Here is a 23,448-nt window from a genome sequence, read left to right as displayed (position 1 = left end):
AGTGGAAGCCTCGTAGGTGGTGTCGGGAGATGAGGTAAAGAGATAGACCTTGGAGAAGGTTGGCGGTGGAGGAGGAGGTGGTTTATGGGGCGGGACAGGAGGCGGAGGAGGCGTAGGATTACGCGGAGGTGGGTCCTTGGGCAACGGGGGAGGCATAAGCGTCCTGGGCCGTGAGGGCGAAAAGGTCTGGGAGTACTCCGAGCCGGGAGACTCTACCACTCTTCTTCTTTTCCGCGCCGGCCTTGATGGGGGTGACCTAGAGGCCGACCTCGTGGACGAGCGACCGCGCCGCCGCGACCTTGGGCTCTTGGAAGCCGAGGAAAGGCTGACTACCGAGCCCTGGGACTCTGTACTGGTCTTAGAAAGCCTCCTGGACGTCGATTCTCTCCTTCTCGACGCTGACCTCTTCTTTGACGTCGAGCGTCTCGGCGTCGAACGCTTTTTCAACGTCGATGATCGCCTTCTCGACGTCTATGATCTTCCTCTTCTCAACGTCGACGATCTTCGTCTCGAAGTCGAAGATCTGTGTCTCGACGACGAACGTCAAGTAGACGCCGAACGGCGGTGTCACCTCGACGGCGAGCGCCGGTGTCTTCCAGACCCTTCACGATGTCGATGGTGTCTCGACGATGAAGCGGTCCTCGATGTCTACCTCGTCCGAGGTCGCGACGTCACTCCCCTCGACGTCTAACGGCGACGTCGCTTCGACCCAGAGCCCTGGGGAAACGGGGAGTAGACGGTGGTCATCCCTCTCAACGCGGATGGAGACCGGGACGTTTTCTGGCCTTCTCTTTCCTGGGGAGCCCCCCAGAGGCTGAAATACGGGCAGAGGAAGAGGCCTCTCCATGCCCAGACCCACCTTGATCCTGCTGTCTTCTTTGCTCCAGTCCTCAGAGCCGAGTCTTCTCTCTGTCCTTCAGGGTCCTGTTGGAGAACGGCTGGCAGATCTCACAATCCACAGGGACATAAGAAGAAGGGAGACAGAGGATACACCACCCTGTGTGGATCAGATTTGGCCTTCTTCCTGGCACACTCAGGACATTTGTCAAATAAGGAAGGCATATCAGACAAAAGAGTGGCCAAAATCACCAGAAAAACTCCAGCAAAGGGAAGTAACAAAGACACGGAGAGTGAAACACTCTAAACACTTTAAAAGTGCAAAAAGTTAGACAAAACACCCCAAAAGGGAGAGCTCAATGCTCCAGGATCCTGCTAGCAGGAGCCGGAAAAAAGAACTGAAAGTGGAGGGAGTGGCTGTGCATTCTGGGATACCAAGAGAGTTCTGGAAAGTTTCCTTAAAGGCACGGATCCCTTTTTAAGCCACATAATGGCAGCCTATGAGGGGCTTGTCTGTCCATACCTTCCTCTCTATCATTCCAAGGATTTGGTGAAGGGGGAAATTTTCTCTGTGGGTGAAACTTGGCAGACTGTGCTGAATATGATATTGGTGGAATATCTTTTGCATTTCTAGTTGAAGTACTGGACAGTGTAGCCTTGCATGTATAGGCTGCATTATTTGTCTTTAATTCTCTCTTAAGTGTCTATGCAGGACTGCACAGAAAACAGTTTAAGATATTATTTTTGGATTCCTCCGGGGTCTCCGCAAATGAGCGGGACTATCACTAGATTATGACTATACCCAGATATCCCCTACTACAGAAGTAAACATAATGCCTCAGGCGGAGGTAGGCCGTAATGACTGCAAGGCATTTGGAAACCACTCTTGGAGCAGATTTTGTGTAAGGACGTAAAACATTTAACCTACCATAAACCACAGACATTTGCAATCACTTAAAAGGATTGTTAGTGCTTAGTTTGAACTGGTGGGGGCACCAGCACTTGTTTTTACGCATCTGAATTTCTCGAGAGCAAGAGAGGGAAATACACAGAAATTGGAAATACGGAGTAAGAGAATAATTGGAAAATAGTCACAAGGTAGAAAGCAGGAACGTACCCGAGTGAGATAAAGAGACATGGAGTGGATTTCAGACTACCAGCCTTGAAATTCTTCAGCCCGATGATTAATTGTACCGGTTTGCTGGCTTCTGAGCAGAGCTTCGGGCACCAGCAGTCTTCCTTTCACTAATCAAGCAGAGCAATGGTATGTAAAAGTGGGCCTACTTCACATCGAGCACTACTGGAGTGGAATCACTTATTTTAATGTTATCATTTTCAAATGGGAGACCCGCATACGAGAATTCAGTACTAGCTAATCTACAACCTATTAAATTGACCAGGATTGTAGTGAAAATAATTCAAAAGAGGGTGTTTAATATTAAGAACGCCACCCTTTTCTCCCATCATACAAACAACTACCATGAAGCTTATCTGCATGTCTAGCAGAAGCAGTCTGAATGATTGGTAGAATGACCCAAAACTTTGGTTAAGATCTTTTCAGCAGTACTGTGGTCCTATCACAGCTGTTGTACAAAGCTCAATGTTGGGTCCATGCTAGACAAAGATGGTTTTTTGAAGCTACTGACATATTTTAAAGATTTGACCAGAACTTGTATCTCTCATTTTCAAAAGCAATTCCTTCAGGATCTTAATCCACTTCTAATGCGAAATAGGCATGTATGAGGCTGAATAAATGTTTTTTTCTCTAGGCAAACTATACAAATTCAGCTAGGGCCAGGCACTAAAATGTCTTCTTAAAGTAATAGCTTGAGATTCAGCTGTAGAACTGCAATTAAATTGGAATATTTGAAAAGAAACAGAAGCTAAAGCCCCATAGGTCTGAAAACCTGAAAATAATGTGTGAAACTCAACACAAATTCTAGTCACGCTGGTCAATGCGGCAACAATAATTTGTGGGAACATATGCCCAGTGTCTTATCTTGCATAAACTGCACAGTGCCAGTTGTGCACTGGTTCTCCTTTTAATTAATTAAAGCATAAAGAGGCACATTTTCATCCATCAATGAGGTAGCAAGTTAATGAAACAAATAAACTAAATGCAAGATGTACTCATCTCTTATATTCATTGGCATGCCTAAATTAATGAACTTTAAAATGTGGTTGTTTCGTGTGCAGAAAGTGCACCAACATTTTTCAGAAAACAAATATTTGGTATTAATTAATTTGAACACAATCGCAACAGGAAAGGATTATGGAGTGAATAACATTTATCGAGTTATATGTTTTCTGTTCACAGTTCATGTGTATTAAGTTAAACTATGAGCAGTCCAGCTCTCCACATAATGTTCATGTTTCAATTTCCTTGAAACTATATACATTGCCTAGCTACCTATTAAAAAAATCAGGATTAAAAAGATCCAGAGATGCAAGTGGCACAGGTTGTACTAAGAACCATAGTGAAGCATAAAAATATAATTAAAATACAACAGACAAAATACAACTGCATCAAATATATTCTCCAAGTCATAAGAGGTCACACTTTCGTAATCATGATGGGTGCCAGTCCTAATAACTTTAAAGTTATGTTAAAAATACATAATGTTCTAAAATAGTAAGAATTTACCGACTGATTAACAGCAATCCACTTTATACATTTTTTGTCTAATTTAGCTAAACTATCTCTACTGCTGTAAAAATATATATTATTCTCATTTTCACCATCTTAAAGACAGCCAATTTATCTTTTTGTAAATTATGTCTGCTGTAAAAAAGAAGGTTTGGGTGTTGCAAAATCTCTAGAAAGGTGCTTGCCATTATTTACATGTTCACACCCTCTCTGGAAATAGCAACTGGTGTCCTATGATGTTCCAAAATGTAGCACAATCTTCTGTCCTCTCTTGGAGGTAGAACAATTTACTTTTAAAGTCCCGAAACTTGATTGGTACCAACGCATATTCACATCTTTATTCCTTCCTGTTGGCTGAGCTGTGATAAAGTTTTCTTAATACGTAATGCGGTTAGTCTAGCTGCTCCATTGGCATACCAGCATTCCCGCATAATCTTAGCCATGACACGTAATGCCTGAAACAAGAAAAGCAAAGAAAGACAAAATGAATTAAAGGAAAACGTTTCTCCTTATCGCTATGATCAGGTAACGTGAAATATATATATATATAAAAAAATCGATTTTTTTTTTAACAGCCAATAAAAGCCTTGCAATAAATTTAAGATCAGATATATAATAGTCCTTCACAAGCCCTACATAAATGAACTTCCTACTTAAGTGCAAGAAAATGATATACGTAAGTGTGCCATATACCGATATAAATAAAATCAACATATGCTTTATTATACATGGTGATAAAATACTTCATTTAGGCTTTAAAACAAGTAAAAATCAATCCACGGCTTATCAGTCTGAAAACAACTTCATATTAGTCTCGTGGCGCTATCTCTGATGAGTTTTTAGATGTTTCAATCAATTGTTGGACGACCAGCCAAGTTCCCCATAAAAAGGCTGAAACATTGCTAAAGATATCTTCCCTATCTATTTTATTACATAATGCAAATGCATCTGTCATACTGTTGATCCCATGTAATTTAAAAAGAGAAGTACATTTGTGCAGAACAGTAACAGGTGGATTAGAGTAGTCCACCCCCCCCCCCCCCCCTACAAAGCAGCTGCATAGTGACTCCTTGTTGGGAATATCTCTGGTGTGAATAAGATGTATGCCCGCCTTCTTTGATCAGGCTGCTTTTTATTCTGGTAGTCTTTATATCCTACCTCAGTCCTAGACCCAAGATGGGAGTCTGTTAAGCCACAGGGTTGCACACTCCCACTCTTAGTCTCCCTTAATAGAGCTGAATACCGTTCCTTAACTATATTTGCGGTATCTGGCCCTACCTGTCCATGATCTTCCCACAGTTTGCTTAGTCTCATGGCCACCAGTCATTTCCTAATATGTACAGACCAAAGACATGCTGCTGCTCACCATCCTCTACAGCTTTTGATAATTGTTAGCCTTTAGGTTCCTGATTAATCGAATCCAATCCAATATGGAAATGGCTTGATTCTCGCTTGGTGCGTAAAGGAGACTACATTCAGTTCCGCAAAGACTGTGATCATCTTGGACTCAACAACAATCTAAAAGAATAAGTTACTTACTTTCGGTAATGGCATATCTGGTAGAGACAAGATCTAGCAACCGATTCCTTACCTTTGACTTATCCCAAGGCGCCAAACTGGATCCAGAATCTTTTCTACAGCAGTACCTTTGCACGTCATTTGAGGGCATCAAGTGACTCCGTGACGACAACTTCCACCGGATGTGACGTCAACAGAGCCAATACAAGACCTTCCCAGCTGTGCTGACGTCCGTGACTTCCATGACTACTTCCGATGCTACACCGCGGTGCAACGTATCGTAACTGCTATGGAAACTGTGTGTCCAAAAAGGATCTTCTTTTTGGAAAAAGTTTACATTTATGTTTTCTTCTTTTTTATCAATGAAAGGCACAAGAGTGTACAGAAAGGATCTGGAAAGATAAGGAGAATCATTTCGCAGAGCGGGGAGGGTGGGTGAGTCGGTAAGGAATCTGCGGCTAGATCTTGTCTCTACCAGATAAGGTGTTACCAAAGGTAAGTAACTTATTCATCTGATAGAGACGTCTTACCTCAGATTCCTTACCTTTGAATGAGATACCCAAGCAATACCATACTGGGGCCTGCAAACCAATCCCAGGAAGATCTAGACTAGACTAGGCTATTCGGTCTGGTATAAGAAAATATGAGAAAAAGATCAGCTGCCTGGAAGGGAGGTGACGAAGAAGACATCCCTAGGGTCTCTTCATTAGGTGCCAATAATAGTAAGGCCCTCCTGACGCTTTCCTCAGTAGTGGTCGTCCTACACATCTAATAATAAAGAACGGGAGGTCAATATGTTTCAGGCAACTTGTGACCAACTAGGGTCAGTGCGAGGGCAGTTTACAATGAACACCGAGTTGTCCTCACAGTACAATAATATAGGCATGATATGATAGACCGATCAAGATTTGTCACCATTAAGTGTGGGTAATAATTTCACAGAATGGTTCTATCTTTCAATAAAAAATTTAGAAAAATTCGACAGGTGGATAAAGATACATTTTAGACACAGAATAAGTTTATATTCCCATGTACTTGTCCTTTTAGCAGCTTTTCTATTTCTACCAGGATGTCTTTCTATGTAGTCAATCAATATAAAACGTAATATCAATATGATGGCAGTGGTAGCAAAATGAATAAACAGCACCTCTGTTAGCGTATTGCACAAGTATAAACCAAATTGTCATGTAGCATGCTCAATGTTAACACTGTGCTATCCACAGTGTCCCCCTGTGCCCCCTTGTGCAGAAAGGAAAATTTCCTCCATGCACAAACAATCTAGAACGTAGAAAACAGAGCACAGCACCAATATAACTACTACCTGACCAACAAAGGCCAACAATGTATTTTAATCTCCCAAGTACATCATGACTCAAAACAATCCAAATGGCAAGAACATAAACAGCATATATTTATTTAAACAAGTTGACACGTCATTGAAGAACATCCACAGCCGACACCGAATGGAATAACGCGCCGCATCTCGACCCTCCACAAGGGCTTGGCCGAGTTTAGCCCGGACCTCCACCGGGCATTCTGGAAGCACATCCGCGACCGTATCCCACAGAGAGTGGGTGTAGAGGCCCAAGAGGCATGCGGTGTTGACTGACCGCAATCCTAAACTCAGGGATGAGAATGCTTTCTTCCCGCATTGCTCGTTCCTCTTGGATTCTCGGTCGGGGGGGAGCCGACGGGAATGTGGTCTGGGAATTAGAGGCCTGGATGTCCTGGCTCTCGGGGGTGGGGTGGGTAGACCGAAAGCAAGGGTCGTCCGTAGCCGGGCGGTGGCGCCTGGCCACGTTCCTATCCACAGGCTGACCTGTTGCGGGCTTGGACCAAGTTCCCAGAAGAACGTCTGATAAGGCCTCATTAAACGGCAGCAGAGGCTCGGCCGAGCTTGCCTGCGGTTTAAGGACCTCAGTGAGGAGGTTAGTCCTCACGGCCGCGACGGGGAGCTCAGGACCCAAGGCCTTGGCCGCCCTCATCAGCACCACGCTATAGGCAGCCCCCTCCTCCGTAGCCACGCTAGGAGGGGAGACAAAACCAGTGTTGGGCGAAGTGTCCAGACCACTGGCATCCCCAAGCTCTCCTGTCCAGTCCGCAGAAGACTGACACTCACGTGCCAGAGGGTCCTCAGACCCCTCCCAATTCCCCTCGTCACCCATCGCCTGGTACTCGGGTTCAAAGGATGGGGCCGGGTCATAGAAATAGAAATCTCCAAGCGGCGTCGAATGCGGCACCGAGCGGCACCGCTCCAACGCCAGACCCGAATCGAGGGCAGGACCAGGGACGTCGTCATACTGGGACGGTGTCGGGGGCTACACCCTTTGGGTCGGCGCCGGCGAGGTCGTGAGGTCGACCGGCGGCGACCCGGATCCGGATCCAGTGGGGCCCTGCGGCGTCGAGACCAAAGTCGCCGGGGGCCGAAGCACCCGACGGCGCCGGTGCCGAAGCACCCGGCCCGCGTGGGGACCCAGTCGGGACCGCTTGGCCCGAAGGCGCCGCGGAACCCCACAGAGGAGTGAGCGACCTCATGGCCATGAGAAAGTCATCAATCTCCCCCGGTGTCGCGTTCTGCCCAGGGACCGGCGGGTATGGAGCAGGCCGCGACACCTGCAGCTCCGACGGAGCTGCGTGGGCGGTGTCACCCGAACCCCCGGCCGCATCGCGCGAGCCTTCGGGGGGGGGGGGTTAGTCATAAGAGCGATGGTGCCTCTCTGACTTCTTGTGCCTCTTACCTGAGGACTTCAAGCCCGAAGACCGATGACGACTCCCGGAACTGTGGTGTCTCCGGCCCCGCGACCAGTCCCTCGACCTCCTTACGGACCGGAACCTCGAGTGGCGTGGGGCGGACTACCGAAGCTCGAGTCACTTGCGGGACCGCTCCCATCTAGCTTTAGACGTCAGGGCCCGGCAGTCGGAGCAGGACTTGTCGTCGTGGTCCAGGTCTAGATAGTGCAGGCACCGGCGATGGGGGTCGGTAACCGACATCAGTCGGCGCAGGGCTTGAACCTGGGAATCCCTACCGGCACCATCGGAGTCGAGAGACTTCAAAAGTAGATCAAAAAGGATCGTAAAAAGTTAGTCAAAAATGGACTAGGGTACAACTTTTTCCAGATCTGCGCTTGCTGGCACGGAAAAAAGAAGAACTGACGTCAGCACGTGGAGGCGGCGTCTAAGTACTCCGACGACGTCATCACGGTGCCCACGACGCCAACGACGGACGCGGAGCCGCAGACGACGCCTACCGACGGGCATGGGTACTGCTACGCAAAAAAAAATCCGGATCCAGTCTGACGCCTAGGGATATTCTACATAAGGAATGATCACTAACATGTCTCTTTCAGATGCTAACCTTCAGGAGGAATCCATCTCAGCCTGGTTACTCGAGGCCAGGAACAAACATGCCCCACTGGAAAAAAATAAGACTGACTCACCGCCTCGAGGTTTAGAGGTGGTTTTTCCCTGAACAACAATTACAAAAACGTGCCCTCCGCCATTTGGAAAGAAAATGGAGGAAGAACTACTTACTCAAAGACAAACTTATTTATTCCACGGCCATGAGGCAATACAAAAAATGCATCTTAAATGCTAAAGCTGCACATTTCTCCTCCAGAAACCTAACCGCTAATAACCAAGCCAAGGAAATTTTTACAATTGTCGACGAATTGTCTAATCCTGATAGAGTCTTAAACAGGCCCACTCCCTCCCAAGCTCTCTGTGATTCACTGAATAATTTTTCATTGAAAAAATATCCTCTATTAAAGCAAGTATCCTCAAACACACTACTCGGGACAAAACTGTCTTCCAGGTTCAGGAACCCTTGTTCCCTCAAATGCTTTCCGGCTATCGATGTCCAGACTTTTCACAACCTGCTGTCCAAAGTTAGATCGGGTTCCCCCATGGACTGCTGCCCTCCACACATCTTAAAAGAAATCTTTACTGCCCTCCCGGCCCCAGCTCTTGCTCTCCTGAACAATTCCTTATCCCAAGGCTGCGTACCTAAGGCCTTCAAAGATGCAGTTATGATTTCCCTCCTGAAGAAATCTGGAGCGGACCCTCAGACGCTGTCAAATTACCGCACCATTTCCTTGCTCCCGTCCCGGACCAAGGTATTAGAGGCCCATGTGGCAAAATGTCGGTCCAACCATATGGAACAAACACATTTCCTTGACCCACACCAAGCAGGTTTCAGCCCTGCCTATTCTACGGAGTCAGTAATTACAGCTGTACTGGACTCCCTACGGGAGAAGGCCGATAGAGGCACTACTCAGGCCCTGGTGTTATTAGACCTATCGGCGCCTTTGACACGGTCGACCACGAGATCTTGGTGGACCGTGACAGGAATGCTGGCACAGCTCTTGACTGGATCTGCTCTTTTCTGGAAAACCGTTCCCAGGCAGTCCGTCTGGGCCAGTTTATGGCCCCCAAGCTAAAATCCACATGTGGGGTGCCACAGGGCTCCTCGCTTTCCCCACACTTGTTCAATCTCTAACTTCTCCCACTGATCAGGTCTCTGAAGGAAAGGAAAGTGGTCACTTTCAACTATGCTGATGACTTATAACTGCTTTTTACAATTGACAACTCGCCCCAATCTGTCTCTCATTTCCAGTCCACGATGTGGTTTATCTCTCACTGGATGGATTGTAATCATCTAAAATTAAATCCAGGGAAGACTGAACTAGTCCTGACAGGTGGGAGCCAGAATTTCTGGGGCCCACACTATTGGCCAATCGAATTAGGACCCACTCTTATCCCCTCTGCATCGGCCAAGAGCTTTGGTGTTACAATATCCAACGATCTAGCTCTGAAAACTCATGTAGGCTCAGTGATCTCTTCCTGCTTTTTTCAGCTGCGTAGTTTATAAAAATAAGCAGGTTATTTAACCAAGCGGCTCTGACACAGGTTGTGATAGCCATGGTTCTATCCCACCTATATTACTCCAATGCAATCTACCTGAGCCTACCACTTGGGCTCACAAAAAGGTTACAGATGGTTCAGAACCAAGTAGCCATACTGATTTATCATCAACCTAGGTGGCATCATGCCTCTCCCCTTCTCAGGAAGCTGCATTGGCTTTCCATTCCTCAACGTTGAGCCTTCAAGGTTGGTTGTCTGGTGTTTAAGTCCCTGCAAGGCAAGGGTACTGGATTTATAGACAGTCTGATCGCACGGTACTCCCCCTCATGTAACCTTCGCTCGGCTTATCTCCAACTTATGGCAGTTCCTACCTTTAAGCTGAAGCGACAAGGGTGAAGTAGGTTTGCAATGTTAGCGCCTAGACTGTGGAATTCCATCCCCTTGGAAATCAGGTCTAGTTCAGATTTACTGAAATTCAAGAAATCTCTCAAAACCTGGCTGTACACCCAGGCCTATGAATAACTGTTCCCGATTCAGCACTAGCACCTTCTAGAACCAGCACCATGAAGCCAATCGGTGAACGAGCCCTTAATAAAAAAAAATTAACATTAACACTTGGGGAAGATCTTTAGACAATGCTGCGAGCACTGCACCCACATTATTTATATGAAGAGAGAATAAGAAGGGGCAAGGACACAGCCCTGCCTCACCCCTCTCTCCACCTCTCTAAGTAGTCAATGTGACATACGGCAGGTTGAGTAACTGCTTCTAATGCGCTTAATTATCATCACATATGTCTGGCAGTGCATACTTAATAGCGTTGTCAATTGCAAGTCCGCACCCAGCCCAAGAAGATCATGTCCCCCGATGCGTTTACAAAAAAAAATTCAATAAGTTTGCCGATCTCCTAACTTTAAAAACAGCACATTTTATCATGATTGGAGGACTGATTCGATTTTCGCCCTTTATTTGTATACAGCATTGAATGATACGCTGTTAGCACAGTCAACACGCAAGTTTGTAGAGTGGCTTCACAACTAAGTACTATCTTTTACAGTACGTGCTATCCCTTACATATCTTCTTCGCTTTGTGATTTCACCATTGCGAATATATTGAGCAAAATGCAAATCTGATTCTTCTATAACTCCTTTACAGCATATTTCTTCTGCCCGGGCTATGAGGGGAGCAAGTTCTTTTTTGATACAGGTAAATGGTAAACCTTGTGTTAAAAATTACATGATGTATGCCCGAATGGTAACGCTAACTAGAATCTCCAGCGAGTAACTTACACAAGTTGCTGTCAATTGTAAATAGTATATTAGACAGGTGCATTTTTATCAAAAGACACACACACTGTCCACAGATCCTTTGTCTGCCCCCTTGTTATTGTTATATAAGTGAATTAATTGAGTACACTATTGAAAATGCATTCTAACGTGTTTGCCTTTCATAAGGCACAATACATTGTTTTTCCTTCTAAGTGATCAGAGTATATAAATACAGGGGTTACATTGTTTTCTCCCCCCCTTGTTTATTTTCTAGGGGCTATGAAGATTTTACTCCAGAGGCATGTGCAAATTGCACCCAAAAACTAAGTTTCAGGGGGACAAATAGTCCCACCAGGTATAGTGAGGATCTCATTTACATAACTTTGGTCCAGAGGAAAGCCACCCACCCGAGTTGGGCACAAGTTGGCTGTAACATGTCGACATCCCGTTCTTTTTTATTAGATGTTTAGGACGACCTAATAGTCTTGTGCACATCCCTCATTTTTAGGTCTCGCCTGACCCAGTGCATGCGCTGCTCTGGCGAGACCTTTAGCAAGGGCTCAAAAATATGCTACCTGGCCGGCCTACAGCTTGCGTTTATGTGCGTGGTCGCGCGATTACGAGCAGAGGCACCATATGGCTGTCCTCGTCACGCTCATTAAGCGCGCGCGCACACACACACACAACTGCTCCTTCCCCACCACAAAGCGCGCCTCACTGCCGCGCGGCCGTGTCACCATCGATCACTTTCACGGCCGAGCGGCGGTGTCTCTTTCACAGCCGTGCGGCCAATGCTACTTCTATCGTGGTGAGCTGTCGTCTAATGTCTAAGCCCCCTAATGTTTATTGACGCTATAAAATAGAAATAAATATAACGGTGTATACGGCAAACAGTTTTGGAGTTAACACCAAACAAATAAAAACTACGAACACACCGCCCAGTTGTGACTTCTGCTATACAGCTGTGATTTTCTGAAAAGTCTCTTATGTGGTGGTGGCCACTTACATTTCAATGGTGGGGATCTATGAGTAACATCCTAAAACCATGGCGTCCTGAGAAATAACTTGTTATCATGGTTGCTGGAGGCAGAATGGAGAAGGTCACAATGGAGAATATTGTATAAGTATTACATATTTGCAAACTTGAAGTGTTTTACTGTGATTTGAAAACAAACTTCAGTGAAAGCGGAAAACATTAGGGCCATGGGGCACTTCAAAAAGAAAACGCTAATAAGCTTTTTAACTAGAGAAGCCAAGGGTCCCTTGAAAGACCATTCAGACTAACCTATTTACAAAACCACACGCAGAAGAAAACATAAAAAGGTCAAAACCAGTGCATCAGAGTATATAACTGCTTCAACTATCCTCCATTCACAATCAGAAGAAGACGGCAGAAAAATGAATTGTTCCCAAATGCCACCATGGGGTTTGAGGGCAAAGCACCTATGTGAAAAGACAATACAGAAAAACAATAAAAAGAAAGGCATGTCTAGTTATAAGCAGATGGTAGTTAACAGTCTGCGGAAGACTTGTCTGATGGGTTAGCTTTACTGCACAGGCAGAGTGCTTGAATCCAATGTCAGGTGGGGGTGAAGCTAATCTAGCCTGTATCCCTGGGAAGTGACCGGATGGGCTGGACCATTGCATGATTCTCGTACTGCCTGTCTATGCATCTAGAGGTCGCCCGAACAATTGTTGTGCTGTATGATCTTTACGATGTATGGTATAGAGCCACTTTGCACGTGTGCTTCATCTCGTTGCATGCCCCTTTTTTGTGCGCTTAAACATTGAGGGTACAATGTCAGTCATACCAGGGGACTGTTCCATTTATTCTGTATGGCTTTTATGTTAAAAACTTTAATAATTGTTAGTATGAAACTTTGAGCGATTTATTTTTTATTTCTAGCCTCGTTATTTCACTGTCCTTTTGTATCTATTATTTTAGAAAAGAGAGAGGTGTTAGTTGTGGATCAGTGTGTCTTCAATTAATTCCAAGTAAAAAGAATGTTCTTGTGCCTTAGCAGTGCTTAATTTGTAAAATAATAAATGCCAGGGCTAGCAGCAATAGGGAGGGGAGGTGATGGGCTCTGTAAAAGGGGCTGCGGACGGGTAGGCACCTTCTTCCACATACTATGGGAGTGTCTACAAGTGCAAAGATACTGGAGGCGGGTGGTGCAGTGTATGCAGGAAGTCTGGGAGGTCGAGATTCGTCTTGAGGCCAAGCGCTTACTCCTAAACATCTGGGAGCCCACTGACCTGACATCGAGGGGGAGGACATGGGTCACCCTGGGACAGATGGTGGCTAAGAGAAACATTGCGAGACTCTGGGGGGCCCCCAATCCACCTACTCTGCGGGACTGGCAAAGCGACATGGATTGGTGTATGCTACAAGAAAAAACTGTTTACACGACAAGGGGGTGCCCCCGCAAATGGGGAGAAATTTGGTCCGGCTGGAATTAATTCAGGGGTTATATATGCGAACCTCCCCAGGTCCCACACACGGGCCCAGAAGACATAAACTGACCTTTCCCCTTGTGATGCTCATCCCTGGACTCTCGTGTTCTGATTATAGAACAATCAACAGAGTCTCTTCAGGCCTCCTGTTCTCGTATCTCTTCTGTGGAGGCTGATATACTTCAACTTAAACGGCAGGCGGAGGATTTGGAAAATAGAAATCGCAGGAATAATCTTCGCCTTTATGGTCTTCCCGAACTTTCGGAGGGGTCAAACCCTACTGCTTTTTTCCAGTCCTTTCTTCCAAATATTCCGGATTCACCTGCTTTGTCTTCCATTAACATTCAAAGAGCTCATCGACTTGGTCCCAAGTTATCTAACAAACCACAAGGTGTCATTATGTTGTTTTTACAATATACTAATCTTTTACAGGTACTTTCAGCCGCTAAAGCTAAAAAACAAATTATGTGGGAAGGTCATCGACTTTTCCTGTCACAAGATGTAGCTAAAGCCACAGCTGATCATCGGAAAAAGTTTCTAGCTATGCGTCCACAGTTGCGAGCTCTCAACGCCAGATACGATCTGCTTCATCCTTGTCTCTTCAAGGTTACTTATAAAGACAAGACTACCACGTTTGAGGACCCAGTGGCTCTACAAGAATTGCTTCGTCATCATGGAACAGATGTTATGGACACTTCCAGAAATGTTTAATTAGACTTTATAGAGTTTGGTCCTGTGGCTATGTCCTCGTTATGTTGGTCCTGTAGTGATTGTCATTATATTTACCCATTATATTTACCCTTTGACTAGTTATATCCTGATTCCATGTTTCCTCTTCTTGTATTATTTTTTCTTTCTCTTTTTACAGATGTCACATTCCTCTTACCTCTCCCGGTGTTTCACATTAGTTTCGCGATTTCTTGAAGTTTTTGTAGCGGATGTTTGGTGATTGCTCTCGTTGTTGTTGTCATCGTTTTTTGGCGCCGTCACCCTCGTTCTTCGCTTGCTCCCGTAAGTATGTTTTTCAGTTGTCTGTTTTTAAATTGTACTGTCTTCTTGTTCTTTATTCCTTTCTCTTCAGTATTCATTTCATCAATCTTCTTTCTTCCTTCTTTTCTTCGCCTTCATCTTCGCTTTCATCTTATATTCTCTTTTGATCTATTTCTTTTCTTTTTACACTTTTTCTCTTCATTATTTCTTGGTTACTTTCGTAAGTATAATTGTAATGTTCATGCTTTTTTATTGAATTACATTCAGAGTTACTACATGGAATGATAAAGGTTTGAATAATCCAATTAAAAGGCAGCAGGTATTGTCTCATCTTGCTAAGCTTAAAACTGATGTTGCCCTTCTTCAAGAATCCCACCTCTCTGGCACTGAGTCCTCTAAGCTTAAGAGATGTTGGGTGGGCCACGTATTTCATTCTCCTACTGTAGGTAAGAAAAATGGTGTTGTGATTCTCTGTCATAAAAAGGTAAATGTTTCTCTTATTTCTCATGAATATGATACTCATGGGCGCTGGGTGATTGTTAAACTTCTTGTTGATAAGATTCCTATAGTTATTTTTTTTTTTTTGGAAAACCTTTATTTACAACACAATAGTACACAGCTATTCAGCCATACATCCCGAAGGCTTGGCAGCAAGACTCTCTGCAGTGTAAAGTGCTGCACACAGAATACAGTACAGAATCACATGAGGTTTATTTTATATTATGAAATGAAGAAAGGAAACAGTATAACAACGGAAAAGCACCTATAACGGTGCGAATGGCAAGGCAAAAGAAATGAGTACGGCATCGTCCTACTTCAGGGCAGGATGGGCCTATATAGAAAATAGGATACAGGAACAGGTCACATGCTTGGGTTTCGAGGGGAGGGAGGAGTCAGGACATTGTGCATAGCTAAGCAGCCGGAATCAGGGGCAAAGGGGACAGTCGCTCCTCCAAGGGCGCTACGTCCGGCGGGAGGCAAATATCACCTCTATATTCATTCCAGGGCCCCCAAATCTTATTCCACTTTTTGGGCTACCCCTGGCAACATACACAGTTTTTTCCCAGAACATGCACCAGTCCATGTTAGCCTTCCACATCTCTACCGTAGGGGGCAGAGCCGCTCCCCATTTCTGTGCAATGTCCCTTTTAGCCACCATGTTGCCCAGGGTGACCCATTGAGTTTGTGAACTTGTGTAGTCCGTAGGGCCCCATACATTCAATAGACAGCGCCGGGCTTTCGCAGGCAAGTCAACTCCCGTCACTTCACCCATCACTGTGTGTATACGCCTCCAATATGCAGCCACCACCCTACATTCCCATATGATGTGCATGAATGTCGCTAGGGGACCACACCCCCGTCTACAGAGACCATCCTCAGAGTGACCCATGTGAATCAGTCGGGGGCCAGTGACGTAAACTCTATGCAAGATTTTCAGTTGCACGAGTCGCAGTCTGGCCGGGATCGCCACCTCCTTCGGGGACGAGACCGCGCACTGCCAATCCTCGTCGTCCAGCTCAATCCCATCCCGGGTCCACTGATCTCGCACTCCTAACAGAAGGTCCGTACGAACGTTAATGAGTTTTTCATAGGTCAGGGAGATAGCGCTGTCGGGCACGTAGCCGTCCAACAACCTGTCCTCCAGTGGGGAAGATTCGGGGATCTTTTCACCTTCCGGTGTAACCGCCAGGAGGGCATGTTTTAACTGAGCGTACCTGAAGAACTCCCTTTCCCCCAGCTGAAATTCTCTCTGAAGTGCCTCAAATGTCTTGATCTGACCCCTGGTCATCATGTCTTCCACCCTGGAGATGCCTATCAGGTCCCATCGGTCAAACCCCTTTGTGTGCCACAAGTTGCCCAACAGATCTGAGTTGTAGAGTGAAGTCACCATTGTAAGTTTGCCCTTCCATCCCTGTGCCTTTGTCACCGCTCTCCAAATGTGAACCGACGTTTTAGTGGGACCTGTCATTTTCCCATCCAGAGACCTAGAGTACAGGGCCCTGTAGTATTTCCCATCACCCAGGAGCCATCGGTCCATGGCAAAGCCCGGATTTACGGCTGGCCCATAGAATCCGTGATTAATGGCCACCAATTGAGACGCCCAATAATACCTACGGATGTCAGGCAACGCAATCCCTCCGTCGTACCACGGGAGAGTCAGTTTGGAAATAGCGATGCGTGGCCTGCCATCCCAGAGCAGGGCCCGCTGGAGGCCTTCAACCTCTCTGAAGTATCCCGACGGGACCAGATCCTGGGTATTCTGAAGTACGTAAAGAAACCGGGGTAGGGACATCATTTTAAACAATGCCGCCCGTCCGAGCAAGGAAAGCGGCAACTTCCGCCATCCCTCCACATCACGCCGAAGGCGCGCAGGAGGGGGGAGCAAATTGTTCGTGTAGCGCACCGTGGGGTCAGCAGAGATGTAGATGCCCAGGTATTTGAACCCCTGTCTCGCAACCTGTATGTTACAGTCCCGCTGGAGTCTTGGGACCTCTCTCCTCAGGACATATAAATGGGACTTCGACCAGTTAATAACGAGTCCCGAGTGTCTACCAAAGGTACCCAGGACGTCACACACAACAATAAGGGACATACACGGCGAGGTGAGGTACAGGAGAATGTCATCTGCGTACAGAGACACTCTGTCCTCAAAACCCGGGGACCACTTGATTCCCCTTATGTCCGGATGCCCTCTCAACCACGCCGCCAAAGGTTCCAGTGCCAGTGCAAACAAAAGAGGGGACAGGGGGCACCCTTGCCTGGTGCCTCTACTAAGGGCAAATGGAGCCGATGCGCGGCCGTTAACCGCCACCCTGGCAAGCGGGTTGGCATACAGGAGCTTAACCCATCCAATAAACCCCGGACCAAACCCAAACTTCTCCAGCACCGCCCACAAATATGGCCACTCAAGGGAGTCGAAGGCCATCGTGGCGTCAAGTGACGCCAAGATGGCCAGCTCCCGGAGGGTGCCGACCCTCGCGAGGGCTCCTTGAAGTCTTCTCAGATTGAGGGCGGTGTTACGGTGTGGAATAAAACCCGACTGGTCCGGGTGCACCAAATCGGCTATTGCTCCAACCAGCCAGTTGGCTAGCACTTTAGCCAAGATCTTGGGCTCAGAATTCAGTAGCGAGATAGGACGGTACGACCGACACAAATCTCTGGGCTTTCCTTCCTTGTGAATGACCACAATGGTGGCCAGCCTCCGGTCGGGGGGAAGGGCACCAGACTCCCGCGCCTCAAGGAACATAGCCCGCAATGACGAAGCGACGAGGTCCGGCTTAATCTTGTACAGCTCCACTGGGATACCGTTGGGGCCTGGAGCCTTGCCGGATCGCAGGGAGCGTATCGCCTGAGCAATCTCGTCCACCGCGATGTCTCTATCCATATCTTCCTTCTCAGTATCCGATAGGCACGGGACCTCTATGTCTCGCAATAAGGCATCAGAGTCCTCTTTCGACATCTCGGAGGTTGAGGTATAAACGGACGAGAAGTAGTCCACGAAGGCAAGGGCAAGGGCAATGGCGCTGGGGTCGGTGACAGCCACGCCACCTTCCCCCAACACTTCCGGGACAACGCGGCTAGCCCACTCCTTCTTGTCTAGCCAGGCAATAAGTTTACCGGCTTTGTCCCCGACCTCATAGATCCGCCCCTGCTGCTCCTTACCCATGGCCTTCGCCGCCTCCGTAACAGTGGCGCGATACTCTGACTGTTTAAGCGAGAGCGGGTGAAGGAGATCCGGCATCGGGCCGGCCTCCAACTGAGCATCAATTGCCGCTATGTCGGACTCGATAGTCACCACATCCACGTCCCTGCGTCTCCGCACTTCAGCAATAAGGGAGAACGCCTCCCCCCTCAGGACAGTCTTGAATGCCCCATAAGAAGACAGTGGAGGCGACCGAGCCCGTGTTTTCGGAGAAGTAGAGCTCCATGGCTTTGGCCAGGAGTCAACGAGTCTTGGGATCACGAAAGTACCACGGGTTTATCGGAGCCACCCTTTCGGCCGACCCAACATCAAAATCAAAGGACACCCAGACCGGAGAGTGGTCCGAGATGCCCCGCGCCATCAATCTGGCCTCCCAGACCGCCGATGCGTGGGCCGCTAATGTAAGAACATAGTCAATCCTGGAGAAGCTACCGTGAGCCCCTGAATGGAACGAGTATTGGCGCTGGGTGGGATGCCGCAGTCTCCAGCAGTCAACAAGTCCTAGGGTGTCAAGGAAGTCAGGAAGCCAGATCTGCGCACCTCGAAGGTCTCTGGATGGGTGCCGATCTAACGTCCCCAAACCCACTGCATTGAAGTCGCCCCCCAAAAGAAGCAACCCCTCGGGAAGACCTAAAATGGCGCCCCCAAGATCTCTGAAGGTGTCCGTCTGTAACCCAGGGGGGACATAAATCGAAACTAGAGCCAAGTTACGCCCCTCCCACCTCCCCGTGACTGCGACGTAACGTCCTCGCTCATCGACCACCTTCGAGTCAATCTCCAGGGGGAGGGTCGAGCGCACCATTATCCCCACCCCCCGGGAGCCCGAGGAGAACCCCGAGTGTGCCACCATCTTGAAACCCTTTCTATTGAGTGCGTAGCATGTGTTCCCCACCAAATGCGTTTCTTGCAACAGTATAACATCCGGCACACACCTCTTGAACATTTGCAGTACAATACCCCTCTTAATACGGTCCCCCAGCCCGTTGACATTCCAGCTTAGAACATTCAATTTCCTACCCCCCATCATCGAAATCCCCACCCATCCCGCCCTCGACGGGCACTGCCATTATGCGAACTGAAACATACAGCCAATTGCCTTGCCAAAAGGGAAACAGAGAATAACAAAAGTCAACCCATGAACAAAAACAAGGAACCCGTCCACCCCCCACCCTGCACCCCTGCATCAGACTAAATAGCCCACCCAACTTGCAGTGTGCCTGTCGCCCCTAGAAAACTAATCTACGAAAAGCCCCCGAGGAGAAAGGAGGTAATCCTATCCCCCCCCCATCCTCCAAATAGAAAAGTACAGGGGAAGCCCCCTTATGAGTACAGGATTACCGAACCAGACAGCTGATGGTAAACCCGTTGTCCAAAAAGAATCCTATAGCAAATCCTCATTCCTGCCGGTCTTGACCGCCAGTGGCTTCTTCCGATCGTTCCTCAGTGTCTTCACGTCGCTGGGGCAAGGTATCAAGCCAGTCTGAGACCACCTCCGGCAAGTCAAAGAACAAAGCCCTGCCACCATGTTCGATACGTAGTTTAGCAGGAAACAACATAGCGTACTTCATGCCCATGTCCCGCAGCCTTTGTTTCACTCCCATGAAACTTTGTCTCCGTTTCTGCACGGACTGGGTGAAGTCCGGAAAGAAGTTGATGGCAGCGTTCTGGAACTGCAGAGGCCCACCACTCCTCGAGGCCTGTAAAATGGAGTCACGGTCCCTAAAGTTAAACACACAGGCAATGATAGGCCTTGGGGGGGCACCTTCCTTTGGCCGACCCTCAGGCATCCTGTGCGCTCGCTCCACGGAAAAGAACTTACTAAGTCCCTTAGGGGCTAGATGGTTCTGGACCAGGTCTTCAACAAAGAGGTCCACTGCTGAGTCTTCGGCCCCCTCCGGCACACCAATAATGCGGACGTTCTGCCGCCTAGCCCGACCCTCATAGTCCTCGAGCCTCCTCGCAAAAAGGTTGTTGGTCGACTTCAAGTTGCGGACCTCAGTTTGCAAATCCGAGACGTCCGTGACTAGGCTAGAGGTCTTAATGTCGAGCGACTTAACTCGCTCGTTCGTTTTGCCCAGGTCCGCTCTGATCAGGTTGATGTCAATCGCCAGAGTGTCCACCTTGTGCGCCATCACTTCGTGCTGCTGGTGCATCTCGGCCTTCATGCCTTCAATGGCGCCCATTATGTCGCGGAGCGTGGGTTCTTGAACCTCGGGCGACACCTCCCGATGCGGGTCCTTGGGTCTCGTTGAGGCACCAGGCGAGCCCCTCGGCTGAGCGTAGAGCTCCATGTTGTTCGACTGCGAATACGTAGTCTTCCTGCTGACCCGAGGCTGTGCTTTGTCAGCGCCACCCTTGCCAGCCATGGTTGATCTCCGGGCCACCTCGCCAGTCAACACAACGGGCCTCACCAGTTCACCTGCGTTTGGGACGATCAAACCCGCACTCCATCCAGTATGCGCTCACTCCGCCACTACGCTAGCTCCGTTGGGAGCCGGAGCAGCCAGATCCGTGCCTCGTCACCTCCGTCTGGCACTGTCGCAATCACAGGCCCTGGCTCATGTTACGGTCCCCTGCAGTCCGCAAATTTCCACACGGTGTAACTTCACCTAGGAATGTCGGATTTGGAATCGGACAACGGGATCCGTGTCAGCGTCGGTTCATCTTCAATATCTCACGAAACTCTGAGAGGATGTGTGACAGGATTAGTACGGAGGATCGGAGGGTCTTCGGAGCTCCGAGCTCACGCGGTCATCTTGGTTGCCCGCGAAGCTCCTCCCCCCTATAGTTATATTTTATGTTTATGCCCCTACTGGTGTTGATAAATCTTTTTGGCCTAAAGATTTTCCGGAAAACCGTACTCACTTAATGATGATTACCTTGTTTTAGGTGGTGACTGTAATCAAGTTCTTGACCCCATACTTGATAGGAATTCCAAAGTTAAATTTTGTATGTCCAAAATGCACACTCAATTTACTACTTCCATTCATCATAAAGCTCTAGTAGATATTTGGAGATTATGCCATCCTGACCTTCGAGAATATAGTTACTATTCCCCATCCGATCATTCCCAATCCCGTATAGATTACCTCTTCCTCAGTAATTTGTTAGCCCAACATGCCATTTCCTCTGACATTGGTTCCAGTTCAATTTCAGATCATTCTCCCGTTCATGTGGATATTGATCTCATTCCTTTTAACCCGCATCCAGGCCGAAGGAGGTTAAATAACTCCTTACTCCTCGATTCCAATTTTTGTACTTAATTTACTGATTTTGCCACTGAATTTTTTGTGATTAACCACACCCCAGATTTCCCCTTTGTTATGGCATGGGATTCTTTTAAGGCAGCTGCTCGAGGTTTTATTATCAATTTTGTCTCACACAGGAAAAAGCTCTTGGAAGCCAAATCGACACAACTTCTTACTAAGATTAAACTTCTTGAATACACATATTATCAATCCAACACTGAATCCTCCCTTAAAGAACTTATTGATGCCAAATTCACTTTTAGTAAACTGACTACGGACGCGGCCTCCAATTTCTTATTGAAAATGTAATTCCAGTTATTATAGAGGGCAGAATAAGATGGGGAAATTGCTGGCCAACTACTTGAAGGTAAGGAAGGAACGTACTAGAATTGAATCTGTTCAAAGTCCTACTGGTGCTGCTCTATTTAAAGACAAGGACATTCTAAACGAGTTTGTTTCTTTCTACCAAACTCTCTACACCCCTGAATCCGTCCCAGATTCGGCTGATCTTCTTTCTTATTTTCAATCTATACCTTCGCCCCCTTCCACACATGTTGACTTTGGGTCTTTGGATTTGGATATTTCAATTGCTGAAATTTTGCATGCTGTTTCCGTTTTACGTCGCGGAAAGCACCTGGTCCTGACGGCTTTACCATGGAATTTTACAGTCATTTTGCTTCTCTTCTCCTACCAAATCTTTTACTTTTGTATCAGTCCTTTATAGCCTCCGGCTCTTCCCGCGGCTCATTCCAAGAAGCTATGATTTGCCTAATTCCCAAAGATAGTAAAGACAATACTCTTTGCAAAAACTATCGCCCTATTTCTCTGGTAATACAGACTATAAACTATTTGCCAAGATTTTAGCTCTTAGAATGGATCCATTCTTGCCTGATTTTAGTTGGTCCAGAACAATCAGGTTTTGTTAAAGGGAGACTTTCTTCTGATAATTCACGCGTTTTTTAAAAAATGTTTTAAGTAAGGCTCCTTCGCTCAACTATCCTTTAGCCGCTATCTCGTTAAATGCGGAGAAAGCTTTTGATCTCATTAGCTGGGATTTTATGTTTCAAGCTCTTAGATGAGCTGGTTCCCCACCTAAATGTATTTCCCTTATTTTGTTGCTTTATTCTGGTCCTCAAGCTTGTATTTTTGCTAATGGTATGGTTTCTGATTATTTCTCACTACACAGAGGTGTTAGGCAAGGTTGTCCTTTGTCCCCTTTATTATTTGTTTTGGCTTTAAAACCTTTTTTAACCAAGATCCGGCTTGCTGATAATATTTCTGGGTTTCATTTTGGCTCCCAACAGGTTAAGCTTTCAGTTTACGCTGACGACATTCTCTTATATTGTTCTAACCCTCAGTCTTCTCTTCCTTTCTTCCTTCAACAGGTTTCTTCTTTCTCTCACGTCTCTGGTTACCGTCTCAATGTGGACAAATGTGAAATCCTTCTTTTAAATAAGTCTTGCCAAAAACATCTTTTTGAGCAATCTGGTTTCTCTTGGCAACCCTCTACGACCAAATACCTGGGAGTTTGGTTCGCCCCCCCCATTTGTCGGATACTCTTAAAATAAACTTTGACTCTATAATGAAAAAATTGGATTCAGCTATTACTCGATGGAATCCTCTCTTCCTTTCCTGGTGGGGATGCCTTGAGTCTATTAAAATGATGCTATCACCGCTTGTTCTATATACCATTTCCATGATTCCTGTTTACATTCCTGATTACTATTTTAAAAGGATTGACTCTACTCTGCAAAAATGTCTGTGGAAAAACAAGCGTTCCCGTATAGCTCTTGCTACTCTGAAAAAGGATAAGTCTCATGGCGGACTTCGTTTCCCTGTTTTTAAAACCTACCATCGTGCTTTCTCTTTGAAACAGGCTGCTCAATGGATTTCCACTGATTGCTCGTTTTATTCCCCTCTCT

General features: G+C 46.9%; 1 protein-coding gene across 2 annotated transcripts in view; it reads right to left on the bottom strand.

Annotated features, from left to right (window-relative positions):
• Positions 1-2,832: 2,832 nt before the first annotated feature.
• Positions 2,833-23,448, bottom strand: part of LOC147722897 (TGF-beta receptor type-1-like) — a 1,593,949-nt gene continuing 1,573,333 nt past the window's right edge. For both annotated transcript variants that reach the window (XM_086965305.1, XM_086965306.1), the window contains one exon: positions 2,833-3,939. In XM_086965305.1, the coding sequence (XP_086821431.1) occupies positions 3,814-3,939 (126 nt within the window). In that variant the 3' untranslated portion in view covers positions 2,833-3,813. The remainder of the gene's footprint in view (positions 3,940-23,448) is intronic.

Source organism: Lissotriton vulgaris, chromosome 4_1, assembly GCF_964263255.1.
Source record: "Lissotriton vulgaris chromosome 4_1, aLisVul1.2, whole genome shotgun sequence".
Taxonomy (NCBI): Eukaryota; Metazoa; Chordata; class Amphibia; order Caudata; family Salamandridae; genus Lissotriton; species Lissotriton vulgaris.
Note: the sequence above shows the minus strand (reverse complement) of the source record. Positions and strands in the feature narration are given on the sequence as shown.